Source organism: Fringilla coelebs (genome assembly GCF_963513975.1).
Source record: "Fringilla coelebs genome assembly, chromosome: 9".
In the NCBI taxonomy this organism is placed as follows: domain Eukaryota; kingdom Metazoa; phylum Chordata; class Aves; order Passeriformes; family Fringillidae; genus Fringilla; species Fringilla coelebs.
The window spans coordinates 4,191,217-4,212,248 of NC_140067.1; the positions used below are offsets into that span (position 1 = coordinate 4,191,217).

The 21,032-nt window shown below is 46.7% G+C and overlaps 1 protein-coding gene across 1 annotated transcript; it reads right to left on the bottom strand.

Moving 5' to 3' along the window:
* Positions 1–263: 263 nt before the first annotated feature.
* On the bottom strand, positions 264–19,578 carry C8A (complement C8 alpha chain). Its single transcript, XM_084211032.1, has 11 exons — positions 19,468–19,578; positions 17,293–17,389; positions 16,211–16,355; positions 15,013–15,157; positions 12,644–12,833; positions 10,610–10,810; positions 9,084–9,324; positions 5,625–5,753; positions 4,854–5,011; positions 2,622–2,844; positions 264–724 (listed from the first exon to the last, which is right to left on the bottom strand). Exons 1-11 carry the CDS (start codon positions 19,572–19,574, stop codon positions 573–575), a joined length of 1,788 nt encoding a protein of 595 aa, XP_084067158.1. The 5' UTR covers positions 19,575–19,578; the 3' UTR covers positions 264–572.
* Between the last annotated feature and the right edge of the window lie 1,454 nt (positions 19,579–21,032).

Sequence of the window (21,032 nt, forward strand, 5' to 3'; positions counted from 1 at the left end):
TCAGCATCTTTAGGCTGCTTCAGCATCTTTAGGCTGAAGCCTTCTCCATGCAGAGCAGCATATGGCTTTGCTGCCAAGGCAGCCCTGCCCAATATGCTGGACTTACAGATCTGACAGTGCCAACTTACAAAAGTTTCGTGGTACATATGTCAACACCAACTGCATCGATGGTGAGCTTTTCCTGCGTTTCCCAAAGGAAAATACAAAAACTCCCTGGGAGTCAAGCTCGGTTGTGTCAACACCCACAGTGAATTTATTCCATGACACGCTGCAGCCCCGTGGTCACCCAGCAGCTCCACCTGCTCTGGGTGGGTTCTCTGCCATCTCCTGGGCTGCAGCAGCGGTGCTGGGCGCTGGTGGGGCAAAACCATCACACCTGGTGGGGCAAAACATCACACCTGGTGGGGCAAAACCCCGGGAGCACTTGGTCGGGTTTCGCACGGCGAATCCAGCGCACGCAGAAACGCGTCTCCAGTCAATGATTCCTCGCAGGGGTTAATTCCATCACGCTCCTGGAGTATTGACAGCCCAGCCCAGGTTGCAAAGCTCCCGGTCCCAGGCACCCTGTGCTGTCAGCAGGCTCTGCTCTGGAGGTCTCTGCCAGCACAGGGCTGCCCGCCGTGCTGCGGGGCAGGGTTGGAGCAGTGCCGGCTGCGCCGCGCCGTCCCCGCCTGGCACGGGGACCAGCCCGACCAGCAGCTCCAGCGCCCGTCCGTCCCTCCACCTGGGGACACGCAGGAAGAAAGGGAAAGACAAACAAAAAAAGGGATTTCAGGGCTGGCTGAAGCTCCTCTGGGTATGGACTCCCTGCTCTATGCCAGCCAGGCCCTGGCTGTTGAGATCAAGGCGCTTTGAAGCCCGGGGAGATGAATCAGCACCACCCCAAACACCAACAGCTCTTTCTTATCCATCTCCTCTGAAACCCTCTGGTTTTCCTTTCCCAAAGTGCAGCTCACAGCTCTCTCTGCAGCAGCTTCTTGCCTCTGTGCAAGGCAGAGTGACAGAAGTGCCCTGAAGCTGTGGGGATGTTGTAGAAAGTCCCTTTGGAGATGGGTCATTTCAAAGCTTTTTCATTACAGTACAGACTGAGTTGTCAGGAGTGGTCGATACTATGGATTATGGCGGTGCTCCTGAATGATGGGAATGCTTGATGGCTGTCATTTACTGTCGTTTTTTATTTACTCATCTGGCCTTCATGCCTGGCCCGGGCACTTTATTAATCCAGGCAGTGCAAATGGATGTGTGTGCTCTTACTTAGTGCTGGCTGGGAAGCTGTGTTTTCCATCTGCTGGAACTTTGTGCTTTTAAAATACAAAATTAGTTTGGTCTTAAATTAGTTTTGCAACTGAAAATTTGAAACTAAAAATTGCCCAGGAGTTTAGAAGTGGGCCTGTCCCCACAGTTGCTAAAATCAAGGAGCACAGGGCTGGCTGCTCCAGTGTTCTGCTTTGGTGGCAGGTCCTGGGCTTCCCAAGCAAATTTCCTAAGATTTGATGACAACTTAAAGAACTTGAGCTTTTTTTAAAAAAAACCACTTTGCAAAGCTTTGGCATTCAGCCTCACAAGCCATCTCCCCAGTTCTGCTCCAACTCTTTGTCTCATCACAGCTTTGATTTCCCACTGGTGAGACCCCAGTGATGAGCCCACGGTTGAAGGCCTGGAGCTCTGCCTGGTGGAACTGCTCTGAAGATGGATTTTTCTGCCAGCTTCATGTGCTGAGATTTAGATTTTTTTTTTTTCTTTTTTGTCATCATGAATCAGGACAAAAATATCCAGAGAGAGCTGCAACTTTTTTTTGGAAATGAAAGAGCCTGTTCCGACCCCAGCTTTTTTTGCTACCCACTTAACTTTTTAGGATAGTATAGAAAGTGACAAAGAAAACATAAATATAAGCCTGTCACTTTGGAAAAACATATTTTTTCACCCCAAAATAGACACTCTAGTCAAAATGCATCCCAGGAGGGGGTGGGAAATCTGGCAATGTAGCAATTTTTTTACTGAAATGGCTTTTTTGGTGGCACGTTGTGTGAGCAGCTGCTTCACCTGAGCCCTTCCCCTTCCTCCCCCTCCCTGCCTGCTGAGGTTTGTGCTCTCCCCCTTGGAGCAGCCATCCTTAGTGGGATGCCACAAGCCCTCCAGAGGATTTTCTGGATTTAATCCAGCAATTAAATTTATTTTTATTCTATTTATCTCTGTTAATAATATATTATAGAATGGTTTGAGTTGGAAGGGAACATCCCATTCCAACCCCTCTGCCATGAGCAGGGACACCTTCCACCATCCCAGGCTGCTCCAAGCCCTGTCCCACCTGTCCTTGGACGCTGCCTGGGATGGGACAACCTATTCCAGGGCCTCACCACCCACACAGGGAAGATTTTCTTCTTCATCTCTAACCCAACCCTGCTGTTTTTCAATTTAAACCCCTTCCCTCACCCCCTGAGCTGCTCCTCTCATTCTCCCCCAGGGCTGCCCGGCACAACCCACCGACAAATGGCAGGAGGGACGGATGGGTGTGTGGATGCCAGGAGCTGTTGGTTCAGCCACGTGGAGGGCACATCCTTGCCCTTTGGTGCCCGTGCCCTCCCTGCTGCAGGCTGGAGGGCACAGGGCTGGGCTCTCACCTGGGCGCTCCGCGCGCTGGCAGGCGGCTCCTCGGTGGCCGGGGCGGCAGTGGCAGGAGCAGCTGTCCCCCAGCAGCGCGGGCTCCCCGTTGTTGAGGCAGGGCCGGCAGCGGCAGGGGCTGAATTCCAGCAGGAACTCGCCCAGAGCCCTCCTCAGGTGCTGCTCCTTGCTCCTCATGTGGCCCAGGCTGCTCCTGCGCAGGATGGCGTGGATGGGCTGCAGCTGCAGGGGGATGGAGACGGATGGCGTGGATGCCCATCCCAGCTGGGCGTCGGCTGGGATGCTGTGACATTGCTGGATAAATTCAGGACTCGGGGAAAAACTCATTTGTCTTCCTCGACAGCTGCCTGTGCATCATGCAAATGTGTTGCTGCCCCAGCGAGGAGCCGCCGTTCCAAAACCTTCCTCATCTCGGGGGTTTGTGTGGGATTGGCTTTTCTGGACATGCTTTGGAGTTTTAGTGGGGATTGGAATGATAAATTAACACATCCCAGTAAACCCGTTTTTTGGACTGATTTCTTAGTGCTGTCACAGTCCCTGAGATCCTTGCATGCTTTTTGCCTTTTTGAAGAAAATGTTTTGGTAAGAGCTTTGGACAGAGGGTATCATCAAAATTTATTGCCATCCTATTCCTTGCAGTGGCCAGATTGTGAAATATCCAGTAAATGCTGAGAATGAGGAATTTTGCCTATATATCTTTTGCCCTTTGATGTAGTGAAATAATACTGTCATCTACAGCTTTGGGAATGTAACTCACTCATCATATTTTCCAGCAGCAAGATCCAGTTCCTATATACCAGTCAGCAAAAATAGTCCAGTCTGGGCAGCAATTATAATTTGCCCAACTGAATATTAATATTCAATGAGTATTAAAGCTAAAAACTTGGGATTGTGTGAGGACACTTATTTACATTTGTCCATTGATGCACCTGCGCCAACGCTCCCTGTCCAGGCCAGGAATTTTTTCCAGGGAAGAGCTGGGTGTCAGCTCACTGTGCAAGGCACTGTGAGGGGGATTCCTGGACAGGACCAGGATCTGCTGGGCTTTGGGAAGAGCTCTTAGGCAAATTTGCACAAGCCTGTTTGACAAACTGAGGGGACTGCAGATAAGAGCTGCTGGAGTGGCCCCTCTGCTTGCAGGGTGACTGCTCAGCTCTGCAGCAGAGAGGTCAGTGCGTGGTTTACTGGAAAATAGAGAGGTCAGTGCATGGTTTACTGGAAAACTGCAAGAAATCTTGCCCAGAATTAATGGGAGCTTGTGCAAAAAGGTGAATAACCTGCAGCTGGAACTGAAAGCACTTCTGTGTTATCAGATCTTCCTGCCACCAGCTGCTGCCCAGGAAGGCTTGCACAGTCCTTCTTGCCCTGCCAATAACACAGATAATTCCCAAATCCATTTTCCCTTCTCCCACTCTCTGTCAGAGCTTTCAGACCTGCTTTCAAATAAAGACAAGAGGGATAGAAAGGGCAGCATGTCCCTGCCAGGACAGAGATCCTTCCCCCACACTCCCCAGCTTCTCCTGGAGCAGACTGGTGATCTTGGAGTTGTGGCCACCCCCTTGTGCCTCTGCCAGCTCAGCCCTGGATTATTTGTTTGTAGGATTGTCCTTCTCTGTCCCTTCCCATCCCCTCTGCTTGCACCCATCTCCTCCCCCCCGAGAAGCCCTGTAAGATGCTTCAGTGATCTTCCCATTTTGTGGGGCATGCAGTGAAACAAAAGGGAGAATAGAGCCTCACTGATTTTTATGGCCACAGACCTTCTCTCTGGAGTGTGGAAAAAGACAGGACCCACCTGACACAGAAGCCAGGAGCTCCCTGCTCAGAGAACTGCTGGAGGAGGGGTCTGTCTGTGCAGAGCTTTTGCTGGGTAACAAAACACCTTCCCCAGCCCCCTGTGAGTCCCCTGCTTATACAGGAGGGTGGACAGCACCAGGGAGAATACTGGGGGTGAATAAATACAACTGCAATTCATTGTGAAGCTGTTGGGGAACACGTCAGAAACTTAACCTGGCACTAATCCAGCATTAAGCTCCTTGTCTGTCTCCCCGTGGATGCAGTCAGTGGGAGATGTACTCCCCATTGTGAAATGAATAAGAGGTTACCAGATCAGTGGCCCATTACATTTAATCTTGTTCTGTGATGGGATCACAATAAAAATACGAAATGATCTGCTCGACTACACTTTCATTCCTTAGAGCAGCGGAGTTTCTTCAACTGCAGAAAAGCCTTACCTGGAAATCAATAACAGCAGGATTATATTTTAATGACCTGCCCCACTGACGATACATGTTGCCATCCCAGCTCTTCAGGAGCCCTCCACTGGAACTGGTATCTCCCCCTCTAATCCGGGGAATGATGTCTTCCACCACTGCACTGTGGCTCTCAGCATCTGCAGGGTGGAATTGCACAGGGATTATTCAGCTGCTGTTTCCACACAGGCTGCAGGAACTGCTCAGTGGAGGTGAGATCAATGGTGCTGCCTCCTGGGATGGATGTGAGCTCAGTGCTCCCTGCCTGTGGGGTGAGCCCTGCCACCTTATCACAAGGTGACAACTTGAGCATCCCAAATCCTCTAGGCTGATAAGAGAGCCTGCACTCCTCCAGCCTTGGGTTCTGGGTAGGACGTGGGCAATAGGTCCCACTGTCTATAGCTCATTAGGAAATGTAAAAATCTGGGGGTTCCTCCACTCTTTGAGTACTTTTTAGAGTCAATTTTGCCTTTTTTTGGTCACCATGCACGCCCAGTCACTGCTGTGGACTGCAGCCTCCCAGCCACCGCACAGCCTCCGTTCCAGACACTGCCACAATAATTCCTGCTCTTTTAAGAGGCATCAGCACCCCTGGAGACATGAACCCAAACTTTCTGTGGTCCCACCTTGTCTGGGGGATGGCACCAGAGCTCCCTTCCTCACACCCTGTGTGACCTGCAGGAATCTCTCTGCCCAAGGGACCAGAACAGGGGACCCCAGGAGCCTGGGGAGAGCCCTGCCCTGCTGCTGTACCCGTGTCCAGGAGTCCTTTCTGTTTGCAGTCAGAGTGTGTCAGGGTGACCCCCAGATCCAGGTTCTCCTTCCTGGCTGTAATGCCAAGAGACAGCCCAACACAGGCACTTATCTCCTCCATGCTGATGGCTGCAAACCAGAAAGCAGAAAGGTAAATTCAGTGATTCAGTTCATCTTCCTGCTTCTCTTTTCTGTCATTGAAGAAAAGGTTCAGTTACTTTCATGGTTTGTATTTTGAAGTCAAAAGCTATTTTGGGCAGAGGACAGTGGAAAACCCCAATATTTTATTGGGGTATATTGGGCCTATCATATAATAGGTGTAAAAAATTGTTTCCTTAGAAAATATTAGAAGAAAGTAAAAATCTTAAGGCTTCAGGGACAAATTTCCCAGTTTGATCTGTATATTTAAAAACAAACTTGGGGTTTTTTTCACAAACTCCAGGAACAGCAGCTGGAATCAACAGATCCTCACTAATTTTCCTAAATTCAGGATCTGACCCACCCATTAATGGGTGAAGCAGCACCTTAAGGAGAGCCTTAGGAAAGGTGTGTGTGTGCTGAGAGCTGCCAGAGCTTTCCTGCCTGCTGCTGCCAGCAGCACCACCACATACATCATGAAAATATGTAACTGGAGAGCCATGAAGCAACTGCAGAGGGGAGAGGGGAACTGATGGGGTGGTTTCACCAAGGTAAGCAGTGTGCATATTTCATACAGCCTGGTTTTATGTAAGCAGTGTACTGCAAATATAAGGCTGTCCTCAGCCTGGTGCATCCAAACCCTGCTGAGGTGCTCAGCATCCTGGGGAAGGGTCTGCAAACTGGGCAGAGCTGAAACACGCTCCAGACTCGAGCTGGGAGCTGCATCCCACTGCATCCCACTGCATCCCAGTGCAGAGCTGGGCCCTGGAGGAAGATTAAACGTGCAGCACTCCATTACTCGCACCAAACTGTTCAACAGTTGTAAACACAGTGGGTAAAGTTCACTCACCCAAAGCAGCATGAGCGATGGCTTATCTTGGTGCTGGAGTGCCATAAAATTAAACTTGAGGAACACCCTGATTAATTGATTTGCCATGGTTCCTGTTGAGTAATTATGTTCAGCGAGGGGCTGTCAATACCATTCGCCATTGGCTGAGGCAAGACCGAGCCTTGATAAATGAAAAGTGGTTATCACTGCAAAAGGGTGGCCTCAGTAAATATTAGTGCTTGAGGGGGAGCCCTGATAGGTTTTTTTTTTTGTTTTATATGATATAATTTGCGATAGTTAAATGTGCTCGGGTGATAAGATTTACTGCTGCATTTTGAATTAATCAGAATATATGAAGACTCTTTCTAATTTACTCCACGCATAATGTTCCTCCCATAAACGTTCTTGTAATGTGTGAGCACATTATACTGTTTTCTGCTAAATAATAGAACCATAACAATCTATTTTAAAAACAAGTAATGAAAAATATTGATGGCAGAGCAACGAGGGACCTCGCTCTGACATATGTATTTATTTCACTCATGACCACATCCACATAAGCCCTTGCAGCCTGAAAGCTGGGAATGGGTCTGGCAGCAAAAAAACTGCAGCCCTGAGCTCTGCAGGGAGCTGTGGACACCTAAACACAGGAGGTGGTTTCATTTTCCAAATTCAGGTTTCCTAAATGCTCAAAGTCTGAGCCAGGTGCTCGGTGGCCCTAAGCTGCTGAGACCTGGATGCTGAGACCCTAAGCTGTGTCTCAGTTAGGGAGGACTCAGCCAAGGGATCTTCTTCCTGAGTTTGTGCTTTGCTCAGTGGTCTGTTAGAAATGAATATCCCGTGTTCCAGAGCATTTAGCCAGCAGCCTGGTGGGCTGGTGGGCCCTGAGGATGCAGGGGTTGAGCTAAAGCAGGGCCAGGCTCAGCCCTGTGGGGGCTCAGTGATGCCTCTGCAGAGCTTCAGACTCATCTCAGGCAGCTCTGATTTTAAGACTTGAGCACTTGTATCCTGATCCTAACGATTCTTCAGGGAAGGAGGATAATCCCCTTGCAAACACAGCCTCCAAGCATGGCTGTGACCAACATAGAGAAATCAGTTTTGTTTTTTTTTTTTACTAAATGCTTTCAGACAGTGGCATATCAGACACTGCAGGTGGGTCCTTCTGGGTCAGCTCTGTGTGACACAGAGCACTGCTGGCTTTGTAAGGCTGGGCTTTCTGTCAGAGCCTGGATTAGATGAAAATTACAGAATGGTGCTGCATTAGAATGAAAATTACACCTCTACCGGGGCACATTTTTGTCTTTTGCTGGACTTCAGTATCCTTCTTTCCTAAGATGATGCATCTTGTAGCAGTAAATCTCCTTACATACACAGCAAGCACAAGATAAAGCAAAATAATAGCCTCCCTCCACATGCTCTTGATTAATTCTTCCTCTGAAATTGGCAGTCTGCTTCCTGAAGACTTGCTTGCCAAGACCTCGTTCACTTCTATATCACTCACCCTTCAAAGTGAAGGAGTAATTTGAAGAGGCATCGTGTTTCCAAACATTGGAGGTTCAGGAACTTGATGAAAATTCTCTCAATGAGTAATTTCTTGTGGAAAAATTGGCATGGTTAATGTGCAATATGGAGTGCCTAGTTATCCTAATGCTGATGGGGCCCAACCATTTCAGACCAGAGGCAGAATCTGGGGCAGAACCATGAAAATTATTGAAATTACTGAAATTACAGCAATTCCCACCTGTTGTCCAAGACCACAGTTTCCTTCTTCATCAGTGTCTGGCCTGGAGTTACCAAGGAGTGGCACCCTCAGCACAGCAGAGTGATGGCCCTTAGGGGAAATGGGATCTATTGCACTGTTGGCACCTTCACAAAAGTTGACAACCTGGTTATAGAGCCATATTATTGTTCTATATCCCATGTTTTTGATTAGGAAAAATGTTACATTTTTGACTTGCTAGCAGTGGCAATTCTCAGGCTCTCAGCACCTGCAGTGGGTGTTTTATCTAACTGAGATTTAGAGGTAGGGCCCTCTAGCCTCATCCACTGCAATTTGTTGAGAACTGGAGCTGGCAGGGGTCTGTTAGTCTCCAGATGTGACACTAAGCAGAGTGAAGTGGCAGAGGTACTGCTGAGTGCAGTGCAGTATTTCCATTTTTAGAAAATTGTGGCCCTTGCTATGAGCAGGCTGAAGTGTGAGAGGGCTGCTCTGCTGAGCTCTGGGTGAGCTCTTCAAGCATTTGTGGTGAACAAAGATGACATGAAATTGGGGAAGATTAGCAAGTGACGCTGAAGAAATGGAGAAAATGATGCTCAGGTCCCTTCCTTAATGACCAAACCCTCAGCCAGGCACTTCTGCAATCAGAGCAGGAGCCACACGTGGTGACACTCAAGCTAACCCCGAGCCACGTGGCCAGGAGTGCCACCAGGCTGGAAATGCCAGGTTTAAAGCAGAAAGCTTAGAACAGAGGATATATTTTGATTTTCCTGACCTTTTCTTCGCATTTCCTCCTTGTTGATGACGAGGATGTACTCAAAGACTCCCCCCATGGTGCCGGAGGTCATGAAGTGGGTGCCGTAGTCGTCGATGAATTTGGCATACATGCCGTAGTTGTAGGTGTCCGGGAGCTCCTGCAGGGACAGCAGCACATCTTCGTCCAAAACTATGTTGTCCCTTCTCATCTTGAAGCGGGCTGTCTGCACCTTGGTCACAGCTCTGATGAACCCCACATCCTGCAGGGAAAGGAGAGGGGAGCTGCAGTCAACATGAATTTAAACAAATGAGTTTCTAGGCTTTAGGCTTGCAGGGGAAAGCCTGAGTCTCTGACTGTCGCTGGGTGTGTGGAAACAAACCTGGTTTTAAATGAAATAATGGTAATTCTCTTTTTAAGCTCTCTGATTTGCTGTGGAGGTGGAGGGCCATGGGGGGTTGGGTGCTATGGGGGTTTTATTGATGTGTGAATATGATCAGAGTTGGGATCCACATACCTCCCCTCCATTCTCCATTTCTGCAATTTGTTTTTCAGGTTCCCTTTCCGTACTGTTTATTCCCTTTTTGCTTTTCCCACAAACTCAGTGAGTAGCAAAGCACAAGGGTCGAGCCCAGCCCAGCAGAGGGGAGATTCCAGAAAGATGCTGATGGAGGAAGAATTTCCTGGATATACCACCAGCTCCAAGGCTCCACCTTTATATTTGCCATTGCTTTGCACAAGTCTCCACTGCAACACGAGCAGCCCTTTAAATGATTCCTCCAATAACTGGTCATCATTTAGCTGCAAACATCATGTGAGTCTGGACAAGGGCACAGTAAATACTATAATGGTACTCATTTCAAACAGCTTTTAAGGGCATTTTAACTCGGAACACCATCAAAGTAATTCTTCTTTATTGTTTTCTGTCAGCAGCCCGGAGGGAAGTGGAGATGGGGCACGGTAAATGTGGGAAATACCAGCACTCATGTTATTAGATTGGAAAGAGGTCATCACTGCCAGTCCATGATGCAAGCCCTCTATGAGGAGTACACCCTATTATCAGGTGCTATTTTTTTCAGCGTGGTGTTTTAACCTCCTGTAAAAAGTAGCCCATTTCCCCGTCACGAGGCAGCTCGTATTAATTTGAGCAAGATATATTTGCTACTGGAGATCATTCCTTGAGGATAATTGTTTTGATCAGCATCTTGATATTCCCTCCTCCCTCATCGTCACTTCCAAGCATTTTTTTATTTATGTGCTCAACGTAGCCATGAAACAGGATGGGGTGAGATGACATGTGCACTCCGTAATTCAATTTTATTCCCACTCCCTGTTTGCTGAAACATACCAAGAACAGCAAACAGGATTCCTAACGATCATACACTTGCAATTACATGAACAAATTAAGGTACAATTACCCTGTGTTAAAAAATGCAATCGAGGGAATAAACCTGACATAAGTTACAGCCAGACCACGCCGTGCACAGATGATGCGGCTGGAGCAGCTGCATCACTGATTTGATTGGATCTTTGTTGGTTTTTTTTACCTTTGCATCGTATTGTGTGAAATTCTTCAGGGATCCTTTGCCACCTGATAAAGTGAGGCCCAGGTTTAACATGAGATCTGCACCTCTAGGCCCAATTCCAACGGTGAAGCCTGTTGATTTGGATTTATCACTTTTAAGGGCGTCAAGCAGGTCCTTTGAATCGTCGTAAAACTCAAAAGCAAATCCAGAATCAGCGTGAGCCTAAAATGAAAGGAGCAGACATTAATTTTTCAGGTGCTTCCCTTCTTTTTTAATCTCTATTTCTTGAAGGAATGCCACTGTTAAAGCCCATGATGCTCCTGACAGCACCAGCACTGACTTCAGTGAATGTGGAATAAGGAATTAAGTCCCGTGCCGTTTCATTTGGAAATACCTGAGAAATGTGGATAAAGCCAAGCATTTTGCTTCTTCCATCTCCAAGCAGGGGAAAGGTCTGTGTTTAGCCACTCAAAGCCAGAGCTGGTAATGGTACCTATTAAGACAGCCTGACACTTCTCATTATAAAACCCTCCTTCCAGCTCTGCCAAATCCTAATGATTTGGACTGATTTTTTTTTTTTTTCTCTCCAGCCTGCTTCTGGATGAATTTATTTAGGAAAAGAAAAATTCAACATCTATTTACAATGGCAAGGCTAGAAAACAAACATTGTTTTGCCTGTGTTTTAGAGAAGTGACCTTTTCCTTGACAGCTCTACTTTGCTGGCACGTGGAATTGAGCAGCTCTGCTGAGTCTGAGCTCTGTCGTTTGCCAGCTCTGCAAAAAGCCAGCCCCAGTGTTCAAACTGGGGACTGAGGGCCTCTGCCTGCTGGGAGGGCATGAAAGCTACTTGCACTGAGTAATATTTCCCAGGAATAATGTGTTTTCATTCATTCATGTCAGAAAACACAATAAATGTTTAACAGTTTGGCCTGGGCACCCACTTAGGATGTGAGAGACTCAAATTGAATCCTTGCTCTGCTCGGACCACTGTCCAGCCTCAGACATGACCTTATGGACTGTAGGTGTTGTGATCCCTGGGGATGGGTTGCAGGATCCCTGTCTCACTCAGAATTCAGATTTATGCCCCTTGCAGACTAAAAATGCTTTCAAAGATTAAACCATCAGCATTGTTGCCATTTTACACATGGCCGGCTCAGTCCCTCGAGAGACAAAAGGCTTCTGCAAGCTCTACAGCTCATTAATATCAGAATTTAGAGAAAACAGATCTCTCTTGGCTCTGCCTGGGCCAGAGGAAGCAGCGGGGATGCCTGGGTGGTACAGCATTCCTTGAGGCATCATAAACCAGCATTTACACCATCGAGTGCCTGCTGAGGTACCTAAAGACAACCAGAGAGAGAATGTACCTGATATCTTTGTGGGAAGTTCTCAGAACCCAGGAAATCCCTCTGGCTGCCCTGGAGGGCTCAAGACCCTGCCCAGGGGGCTCAGAGACCTTGGCACAGAGCCCAAGCCCCCTGTGCCTTTGATCTTGACCCATGGAAAAAATTACCAACTGTTGTATGAAGAATTACAAGTCAAGAAAGTTTAAGTAGAATGATAGTGAATTTATCACAGGGTGAAAATGTAGGATTTTGGGGTTTTTAGAATGGGGGTTCAGGGGGCATGATGGAGGAATCTGGGTGTGTCCTGTCTTCCTCCTTCTTCATCTTGGCCTCCATCTCTGCTGTGATGGTGGCACTTTTAGGTGGGTTTAGAGTAGAAGCTCACTGTCCAACATAGGTGATAAGTATTGGGAAGTTATGGTAAATAATATACATGTAGTTTTCAGAATAAAAAGATAACACTGCCCCAGGGGCAGGCAGAGTGCCTCTGCTGAGGTCCGCTCAGCAGGCCAGAGAAAGAATTTTATAGATAAGAAACAACAAACAACCTTGAGAACAAGAATAGAAGAGTTCTGACTCCTTTGACAGCCAGGCTGGGAAAAGAGACTTTGTGACACATCTGGGGGTCACCGTGAGCAGCAGAGGTCCCGAGAGGAAGTTTGGCTGTTTTGCTGAGGAATTGCTGCTGGGCTTGGCCTCCTGCAGCACTCACCAGGAACTGGTAGAGGTGGAGGTTGTAAGGCTTGCGGAAATACTTCTCGTCGTCCCCGTAGTGCAGGCGCTCGCAGGCGGCGTCGTAGCGCAGCTCCCGCCACTCCCCGTTGTACACGTACTCACAGAGCCCTCCAAAAAACCCCGGGTCATAGACAGGCTGCCTCCCTTCCTCTGTCAGGATGTTGTACCTTGGAAAGAGGCAGATCAGGAATGGGAGAAGTGCGCGTTATAGGCAGATATTTGCGATGTGTACGATGTTGCATTGATCAGTAGCGCTGTATTAACGTTGTAATGGGATGGTAAATGTAGTTCTGCAGTTAAAAGGGTAACTTTTGTTGTTAGAATAGGAACTATGAACGTGGGATGTTTTTTGTTTAAAGAAAGAAATGAGGTACTCGCACCAGATAGCAGCCACAAGACACCTTGATCTTTCAGAGAAAGAGAATTTATTGCTCTCTTATCGGAAGAAACGAACTTCCTCCCTCCTCACTCTTAATCCGTCAGGATTCAGAGGAAGAAGCTGACACTGCCCAGACAGAATCCTGTGTTTGAATGGAATTCATGCATCATGGATGAGGTGCATGAATATGCAACAGGCTGTTGTTTTTAAGGGTTAATCCTCTGTTAACGTTGGTCCTTTTCTGGGCTTATTTTGCCCAGAAAAAGCTACCTGGACTGTCCGTAACTCTTTGTTTTTATTGTCTCAAATTGTCCTAATGCAAATTGTCCAAATTATTATTTCTCTAATTTTATTACTAGTTTTATAACCATTTTATTACTATTAAACTTTAAAAAAATTTTAAAACAAGTGATGGACGTTTTTCACAAGGAGTTTATCCATCACTGCAGTTTTATTGCCTCGGCCTCTGTCACAGGTTCTCCTGACGCTGATACCCCCACCACCAGGTTATCCATCCTCAGGCCTCCTGAGGAACTGGAATAGAGCTTCAGGCTGGGTTTGTTATCTCTTTGCTGTCTCCTTCCCAAGGCTACAAGGAGGCAAACAGCCATTTTATTTCCAAGGCATTCGTTTGGACTCGCCTGCGAGAAATGGAAGAAATCAGTGAAGTTGCCCAGCCCCTCCCAGCACAGTTTTGAAAGTCCCAAAGTCCTGGAATTCCTCCAGGTTCTTCTTGAGCCTAATGCATCTCATTGTCACAAAGTGCTTCCTGGCATTCTCTGCAATTATTTTCTGTCTTAATTTAATCTCTTTCTTTTTAATAATGGTCCCGTTTCTCAGGGTAGTTAACACCCTCCCTAGACATGAAGCCTGTGCTTTGCCAAGTCTGTCACTTATTATTTCCTTATTCCTCCTTCTTCCTGCTCTCCAGCCCTCACAGCTGCTGCCCTCTGAAATCCCTCCTTTTACTTAGTATTCCATGTAATTGCATGGCCCAAAGTGAAAGCTTTATTCAAACTAGCAGCAGCACTGCTCTTCCCAACAGGGAACCATCTTTAGGACTAAAAGAGCAAATGCCACTGCTTTTTTGTGTTCTGCAGGAGAAACACTTCAGAGAGCAGAATTAAACAGGGTTCTCAGTGGTAATTAATGCATGCCTCGTAAAACTTTTGATGGACCCTCCCAGGCCCTGGGCCAGGGAGACATTTATCTCATGGGCTCCAGAGAGTGTTGGATTGAGCTGATGGGAAAGTTACACAATGGCTGGCTCCACTCTCATCCTGCAGCCCATGTTCATAAAATCCTGGAATGGTTTGGGCCGGGAGGGACCTTCAAGATCATCTCATTCCATCCCCTCTGCCACAGACAGGGCTGTGTTCTCCAGGGGAAACTGAGCTTGGTTAAAATACAAGGTTTTCAACAGGAGTGTCACAGTCACAATTTGCCTTTCAGTTTCATTGATTCTGGATCTCTCTTTTGCCTGTGTTACCTAATCAAAATTTGAAACTGAGCAGGGAAACCCTTTTCGTGGGTAGGAGTATTTACATATACTCCTGTGGAGCTCAGGCTCTCTGCCTTGAATCTGTGCTCTGAAGTCCTAAATCCTGGAGTTAAATCTCCTTAAGGATGAATGCCAGCAGGGTGCTGCATCTCCAAAGTCTGCTGTTTGCTTTAGTCTCTTACCTTTAACAGCTGGAGAAAGCTGTGAGATAACTGGGATCTGTTTTTTCAGAAGTATAAAAAGGGCATCACAAGTACTGTGGTCAGGTAATAGATCTGAGACAGAGCATTGAAATAAAAGCTGGAATGAACTCTCATTGCCACCCATGGACACATGGGACAGCACCTCCCCTTGGGGTACAGCCCCCTATCAATTCATGGATCACTGCTATTACTAAGGAAGAGCAATATAAGAAACATAATCCTGTTTTGATTGCGAGAGGAGCAGCTATTGATTAATTACTCACCCTTGGACTATTTTTTCCACCCCTGGGATTGGGAACAGATGTTCACAAGGGCTTTCAATATCTTCATCCTCACAATTATCCTCATCAGACCCATCTCTGCAGTCCCTGTCTCCGTTGCACACGAGATGCTGTTGAATGCAGCGCCCTAAAGTGCACAGATGCAGGCGGTGGCTTATCCCCCCTCCAGAAATCCTGGCTGGCAGCTTGCATTGATTGTGCTGTTTTTCACCCACATCTCAAGGCCACAAGAAGTCATGCTGTGTGTTCAGCACGGTGTTATTCCATGGGGAGTTGGTTTTTCCAAGCTTCTGGGACCTGAACACAGCACAGGGTCCAAGCTGGCCACTCCCATGGGTTTCTACCAGGTGGGAATCGAGGAGAGGTCACCTCACTGTCCTGACTTTATTATCTAAAATCCCACCCTTGGAAAGTTGCTGTCAGAACAGATTCACCCCTTGGCTTAAAAAAGTCAACTCCATCTTATTAAAGTGCAAGGCTTCCTCTTCCCAGCACAGGAGGCATTTGGGGGGGTTATTGCAATAATTAATTGCAAGAATGGATATTTGCAAGAAAGGCAACGTGGAAAGGCTTTTGCTTCTGGAAGCGTGGAGAAAGCCTTGAGGAGGGGACTGGCGCTGCCTAATTCACCCCAGTGGAGTGATGATAACCTGCTCCAGCTGGCCTGTGGCTCCAAATTTTGATAGAATTTTCGTTAAATGCTCAGGAAGTTTGAGCCATTTATGTCGAAACAAAAACCTGTCAAGGCTAGTCAAAGTTTCAGAGAACAGCCGTTTTATATCCTGATCCTCAGAGCTGGGGGTGGCTAAAAATAACTAAATCACCCCAACAGATTGCTGGTTGGATTGATGGTTGAACTCTGTCTCTAGCAGGGGAGAACGTGGCGTGTTGTGGGAGCGGAGGGGAGTGTGAGCACGCAGCGCAGCAGTTAGAGCAGAATATTCCTACTCTCTTTGTTCCACTGAAAAAATCACACTCTCCGTGCCACACAGCCTTCTTTTATACCCAAATCTGAGTGCAGCATGGATGGATTTCTGTAAAAGTGGGGGGAAAACACACTGAAGAGGAGAAATCCCCTGCTTTCTGTTGTACTGGTTCACCCTCCTGCCGCCCGGGGCAGGGGACTGCTACCCCCAGGACCAAAACCTCTTTGGCAGGGCTTTGTGCCCGGGTCACTCACCTGTTTCCTTGCACTGGAAGTCCTGCCCACATCCTGGTGGCCCTGAGCAGGTTGTCTGAGCTCGGCAGGCTTGCTCATCCCAGAGGTGCCCCGCGCAGCGTCGCCCTCCGAACTCCGCCGGCTGCTCCAGCCGCCGGTACCGGTGCTGCAGAGACAGAGCCACCTGTGTCCCCCCCAGACACCCCCTCCACAGGACACAGTGCAAGCAAAACCATCATTTTCATAGGTATTCTGCTCTTATGTGTGTGTGTGGCTGGCAGGCTTTGTGTGTGATAAAGGCAGGAGGGTCAGCAGAGAGTTGGGAGCTCAGGTTTGCCTGGAGTTGGCACGTGTGAACTCAGAGGGGGCTGGAATGGCTGTTTAAAGAATGTCTCTGTTTTATACCTTGGAAAATTATGGCATTTCCCCAGCTGCATGTGCTTTGTCCTGCAATGCACCAGGCTCAGATGGACACAGACACTAATTACAACACTGATCCTGCAACATTTCTGATGGATTATTAATGAGAATTGCTGCTCTTTAAACTTGGAAGGGGGGGAAAAAAAAGAAAAGGAGAAAAGCCATATTATTTACTGATAATATACTGTCTATAAGCACAGGAACAAAAAAGGCAGGGATAAGATAAACTCAGTACAAAGCAGAATTATGTCAGGTATGTGAAAATAAATTCTCCAACTATGAAGACATATGTGAAATGTTATAAAAATATGAGAACAGGAGCTGATGCATGAAAGCTGCTTCTAATTTCTTTTCACTGGACTATTTGCATTAAGAATCAGGGGATACTTAATTAAATCTGAGACAGAAAAGGAAGAAAGTCTTGGGCAAGTATTCTGGCCTGATTCTTCCACCATTTGCCTTGATTTTGCTTTTCCTGGTCTGCTGCCTCCAATGAATTTATTCCCCAGTTTACACCAGGCTAAATGAGAGCCTCTCTAGCAGAGGAGCGTTTCCATCATATTTGGATGAGTTTACTGGATGCTTCAGAATGATGAATATGTATAATATATATAATTAATGTGTGTACATCCTCATCACAGACACATCTGAAGATGAATGAATACATTACAGTGGATCCTTACTTTTTTCTCTTGGCAAGGGAAGCAATCAGTCCATCCTGACCACTGGCTCAGCTGACAGTCAACAGGAGCTGGAGAATTAACATCTCTGCTGCTTCTTCTAGGGAGGGAAAAAAAGAATGGTCTGAGGTCTTTGAAGTTGAGTTTTGAGAGGGGCTGAAGGCTGGAAGGGGGAAAATCATCTCTGTGTGTATGTAGTTCCACCAGGAAGCTGGTTGGTAGGAAATGGGAAGCATCCCAAGATGTCTCATCCAAGTATTCACCATCAGAATTGAGCAGGGCCTGCAGGGGCAGCACCTGGGGATTTTGTCTTGGGATTCCTGCTCTCCCAAGACATCTTTGCCCTTTCCAATAGGTAGATTGAAATTTTATATATATATATATATATTTATGTGACCAACCATCCTGAGTAAACAGAAGGAATGTCCTGAAGAGACAGGCTTTAGAGAAAAGCTAACTTTTTGCCTTTCTTTTCAGAAGCACAACACAATCTCCAGGAGCAGGGACTTTTATCACTACTGAGCCTGTTTTGATGTCACTTTCTTTATACCTGTGTGGGCTCATGGTCAGCATTTTCCTGGCCAGTGTGAAATCAGATCCTGGTTTCCATGGGCTTTGTGGAGGGGTGGGAATTGTCAGAGCACCAGCAGTGCTGAGAGAACAAGGTGCAGAGGACCTTGACTAAGAAATTTGTTGGCTGAGTATTTCTAAAGCAAAAGACACAAATTCTGAGGAGAAGAAAATCACTAAAGGAAGAATATGAAAGGAGAAAAAGGCAAAGGTTTTATTGTGGTGGCTCTTGGGTCGGACTCTCTGCACATACTCTGAATATCACAACACAACAGCCAGAAAATACTTCTCCTGCCTCCCAGCCCAGTCATCACAATCTCTAGTTCTGTCTCTTCCCTAAAACCTTCATTTGTATGAGCCATTTCTTTGTCTTGAGGAGCAATCTGTGCCATGCAAACACAACCCTGCCTTTGCCACAGCCTTCGAAGCATTTTGAGGGTTTATTCCCAGTCAGAACATTATTGTTTTTATTCTTATTTTGGTGATTAACTAATGAGCAGTCTGTTTTACTTGCAAGACTGCAGTCCAAAGAGAAATATTGATAATTAGCAGAGGTACGTAGCTCATGGGGGATTCATCAGAGGCTGGGCAAGAGAGATTTACTCAATGAGAGATTTACTAAATGAGTGAGGGAGCCTGTGGGTGCAGATCTGTGTGTGGGGTGAAAACCCAGGAGCCTGCAGGTGAGCCCAGGGCTGGGGGACACGCAGGTATTGATGCCTTTTCGCTGTGACAGGAGGATTTGTGGGCTGCATCCTTCAGCACTTGGCAAAGTACTTAATTGGCTCACCTTCGATTGGATTTTACATTTACCTCTTCATTATTCTGCCTTGTTTGATAAGTTCATCAAACATCAAAACTCTTGTCTTTGTTCATTTTCAAAAGGGATTATCGGAATAAGCCTTCATAATTAAGTGTATCACTGCCACAGTTTTTTTTCCTTTCTGCCTTCTCCTTGTCTCCATGTTCCAATTATCACTGATACCTTTTTTTGATCCTCCTAAATCATATTTGCCTTTACAACAAGCTTGAAATTAATAGCTGTAGAAAAAAAAAAACTCCACCCGTTTCCCTATCATGACACTGTAGCTTTAGAAAAAATGTAACTTGTTTATTCTTTTCCTTCAAAGCCCAAGTGACACTTGGATAGGTTAATAATATTGTTCATGGGGAAAAAAAAAAAAAACCTGAGGAATGAGGATCTGGCTTGGACTGAAAACTGGGTTATTCACATGCACTTGTTAGCTTCGTGTTGTCGAGTGTAAAATAATTAAAATGCAAAAGAATATGAAAAATATTAACTCATAAATCATCCTGTATAGAGAATTCATTTCAAGTGCCCAAACCCAGCCTGGTAATTTCGGTAAGGAAGTTTAAGAAGGCTTAATAGTCATCTGTAAAAGGAAAATCATTGTGCAAACAGTTCCTTTAAGAAGGAATTATGATGCCTGGCTCGGGCGTTGGACAGCTGCCAGTTTTTAATTTTTTATTTTTTTATTTTGGTAGCTTTGTGCACGTGCCTCAAGCCAGGACAAAACTGATGGGCTGATTGACGTGCTGGCAATTCCTGCATGGAAATGTGGGGAAGGGAACAGAGAACAGACTCACCTGTGGGAAGGCAGCGCCTGGAGCTCCCTGCACGCCTGGGCTGGTGTTAGAGCCAGTGAGCACACAGACAGGATCCAGGCACAGGGCTGAGCCAGGCCCCACCACATTGCTCTGCCATCTGCAAATGTTTGCTGCAGATCAGCTGCAAACCAAAGCTTTTGAGTTTCCAGGACTGCTGGAAGGAGCACGGAGCCCACCGGGCTCCGAAATGCTGCAGTAAATCATTGACAGCAGCACAGATCCAATCACAAAGAATCAGGACACGTCCCAGAGGCCTTTGCCCTTTTGGAAACAAATTCCCAGTTTTCTGGCAAGGAAATATATTAAACTGTGCAACTGTTTCCACATTAAAGTCAATCAATCCTATTGCAGCAGCGTGTTTCCTACCCAGCCTGCGCCCCCCTTTTAATTTGAAGGAGGAGGAAACTCCTGTTATTTCCCACAGTGACTTCCCTGTAATTTTGATGTGACCAGGGAAAAGCTTCCCAGTGCAGCAAATTGAAGATTAGCACAAAATTGTGTTATGAGGAACGTGCACCTTGCAGACACACAAAGGAAATGTCAGTTCAGCTCCCTCCCCTTGCCAGCCCCACCAGGCAGTTTCCCTCCTCCAAAGCTGATGTGAGTTATCACCTGGCTTTGGGAAGGCCCTACACAGCCACTGCAATGGGAAAATCGAATTCCTTGCTTTCTAAAGTGATTTGGGGGGGAAAAACACGTGCCCTACATCTGAAATTGTGTGGCCATGCCTTGTGCAAGCCCACCTGCTCGTGGTGGCTTTTAGCTGGGTGGTGGCATCTTAGTGGATGTGCACAAGTGTAGGAAAGCAGCACCACAGAAAGCAAGAGCACCACAGGCTATTTATTTTTGAGATAACAGTCACAAGGTGACAATATTTAGTTTTGTGTTATAAGAAAATAAAAATGGCCGTGGGAAAGACACCTGGTCACAGCCCAAGTCGCCTCATTGTCACCATGATATTTTCTGAAAAATCCCTTCGCCAGGATTTCTTCTCCTGGGCAGCTGGGAAGCTTCAGCTTCTCCCTGTTTTGCTGCTTGGGAATGTGATTTGGAGATTGTTCACCCAGCACGTGAATTGTTTTAATTTAATGACAAGTCATGGTCCAGCTGTGTCAAGGCTCTGAGGGTTTTTCTTTATCATTCTTGTTAAGCCTTCTGATGTATCCTTTTTATTTAGCAGAGTTTTAGTATAGCATTCTTTAATACAATATCATAAAATAATAAATCAGCCTGCTGAGAACTTGCAGTCAGATTTTCATCTCTCCCCTCGTCCTGGGGACCCTGGCAAACACCACAGCCTCACAGCTGTTTCTCCAAGGTTTCACAGCCTCCAAAATGCCCCTAAGGGCCCTGGGCAGGCACAAAAATGCACCAGGAATCTGTATCTTCATCAGGTATCAGTTAAAAGAAGAGTAAGAGCTCTATGAGGGGTTGTGTGTTCAAACAAGTGCCTGTTTCTCCCTTTTTCTTCTGCATAAGCAGCCTGAGATGCTTTGTGTATAAATGAAGCGTTCCCAGCAGACAACTGGAAGTTTGAACCTCAG

Excerpts from the sequence above, each read along its gene's own strand:
- C8A (XM_084211032.1), bottom strand. The coding sequence starts at position 19,574 with ATGTGGTGGGGCCTGGCTCAGCCCTGTGCCTGGATCCTGTCTGTGTGC. Across the intron at positions 16,356-17,292 it reads TCCCTTGCCAAGAGAAAAAA|CACCGGTACCGGCGGCTGGA; the intron begins GTAAGGATCCAC and ends CTGTCTCTGCAG. Across the intron at positions 9,325-10,609 it reads TCACACAATACGATGCAAAG|GATGTGGGGTTCATCAGAGC; the intron begins GTAAAAAAAACC and ends CTTTCCCTGCAG.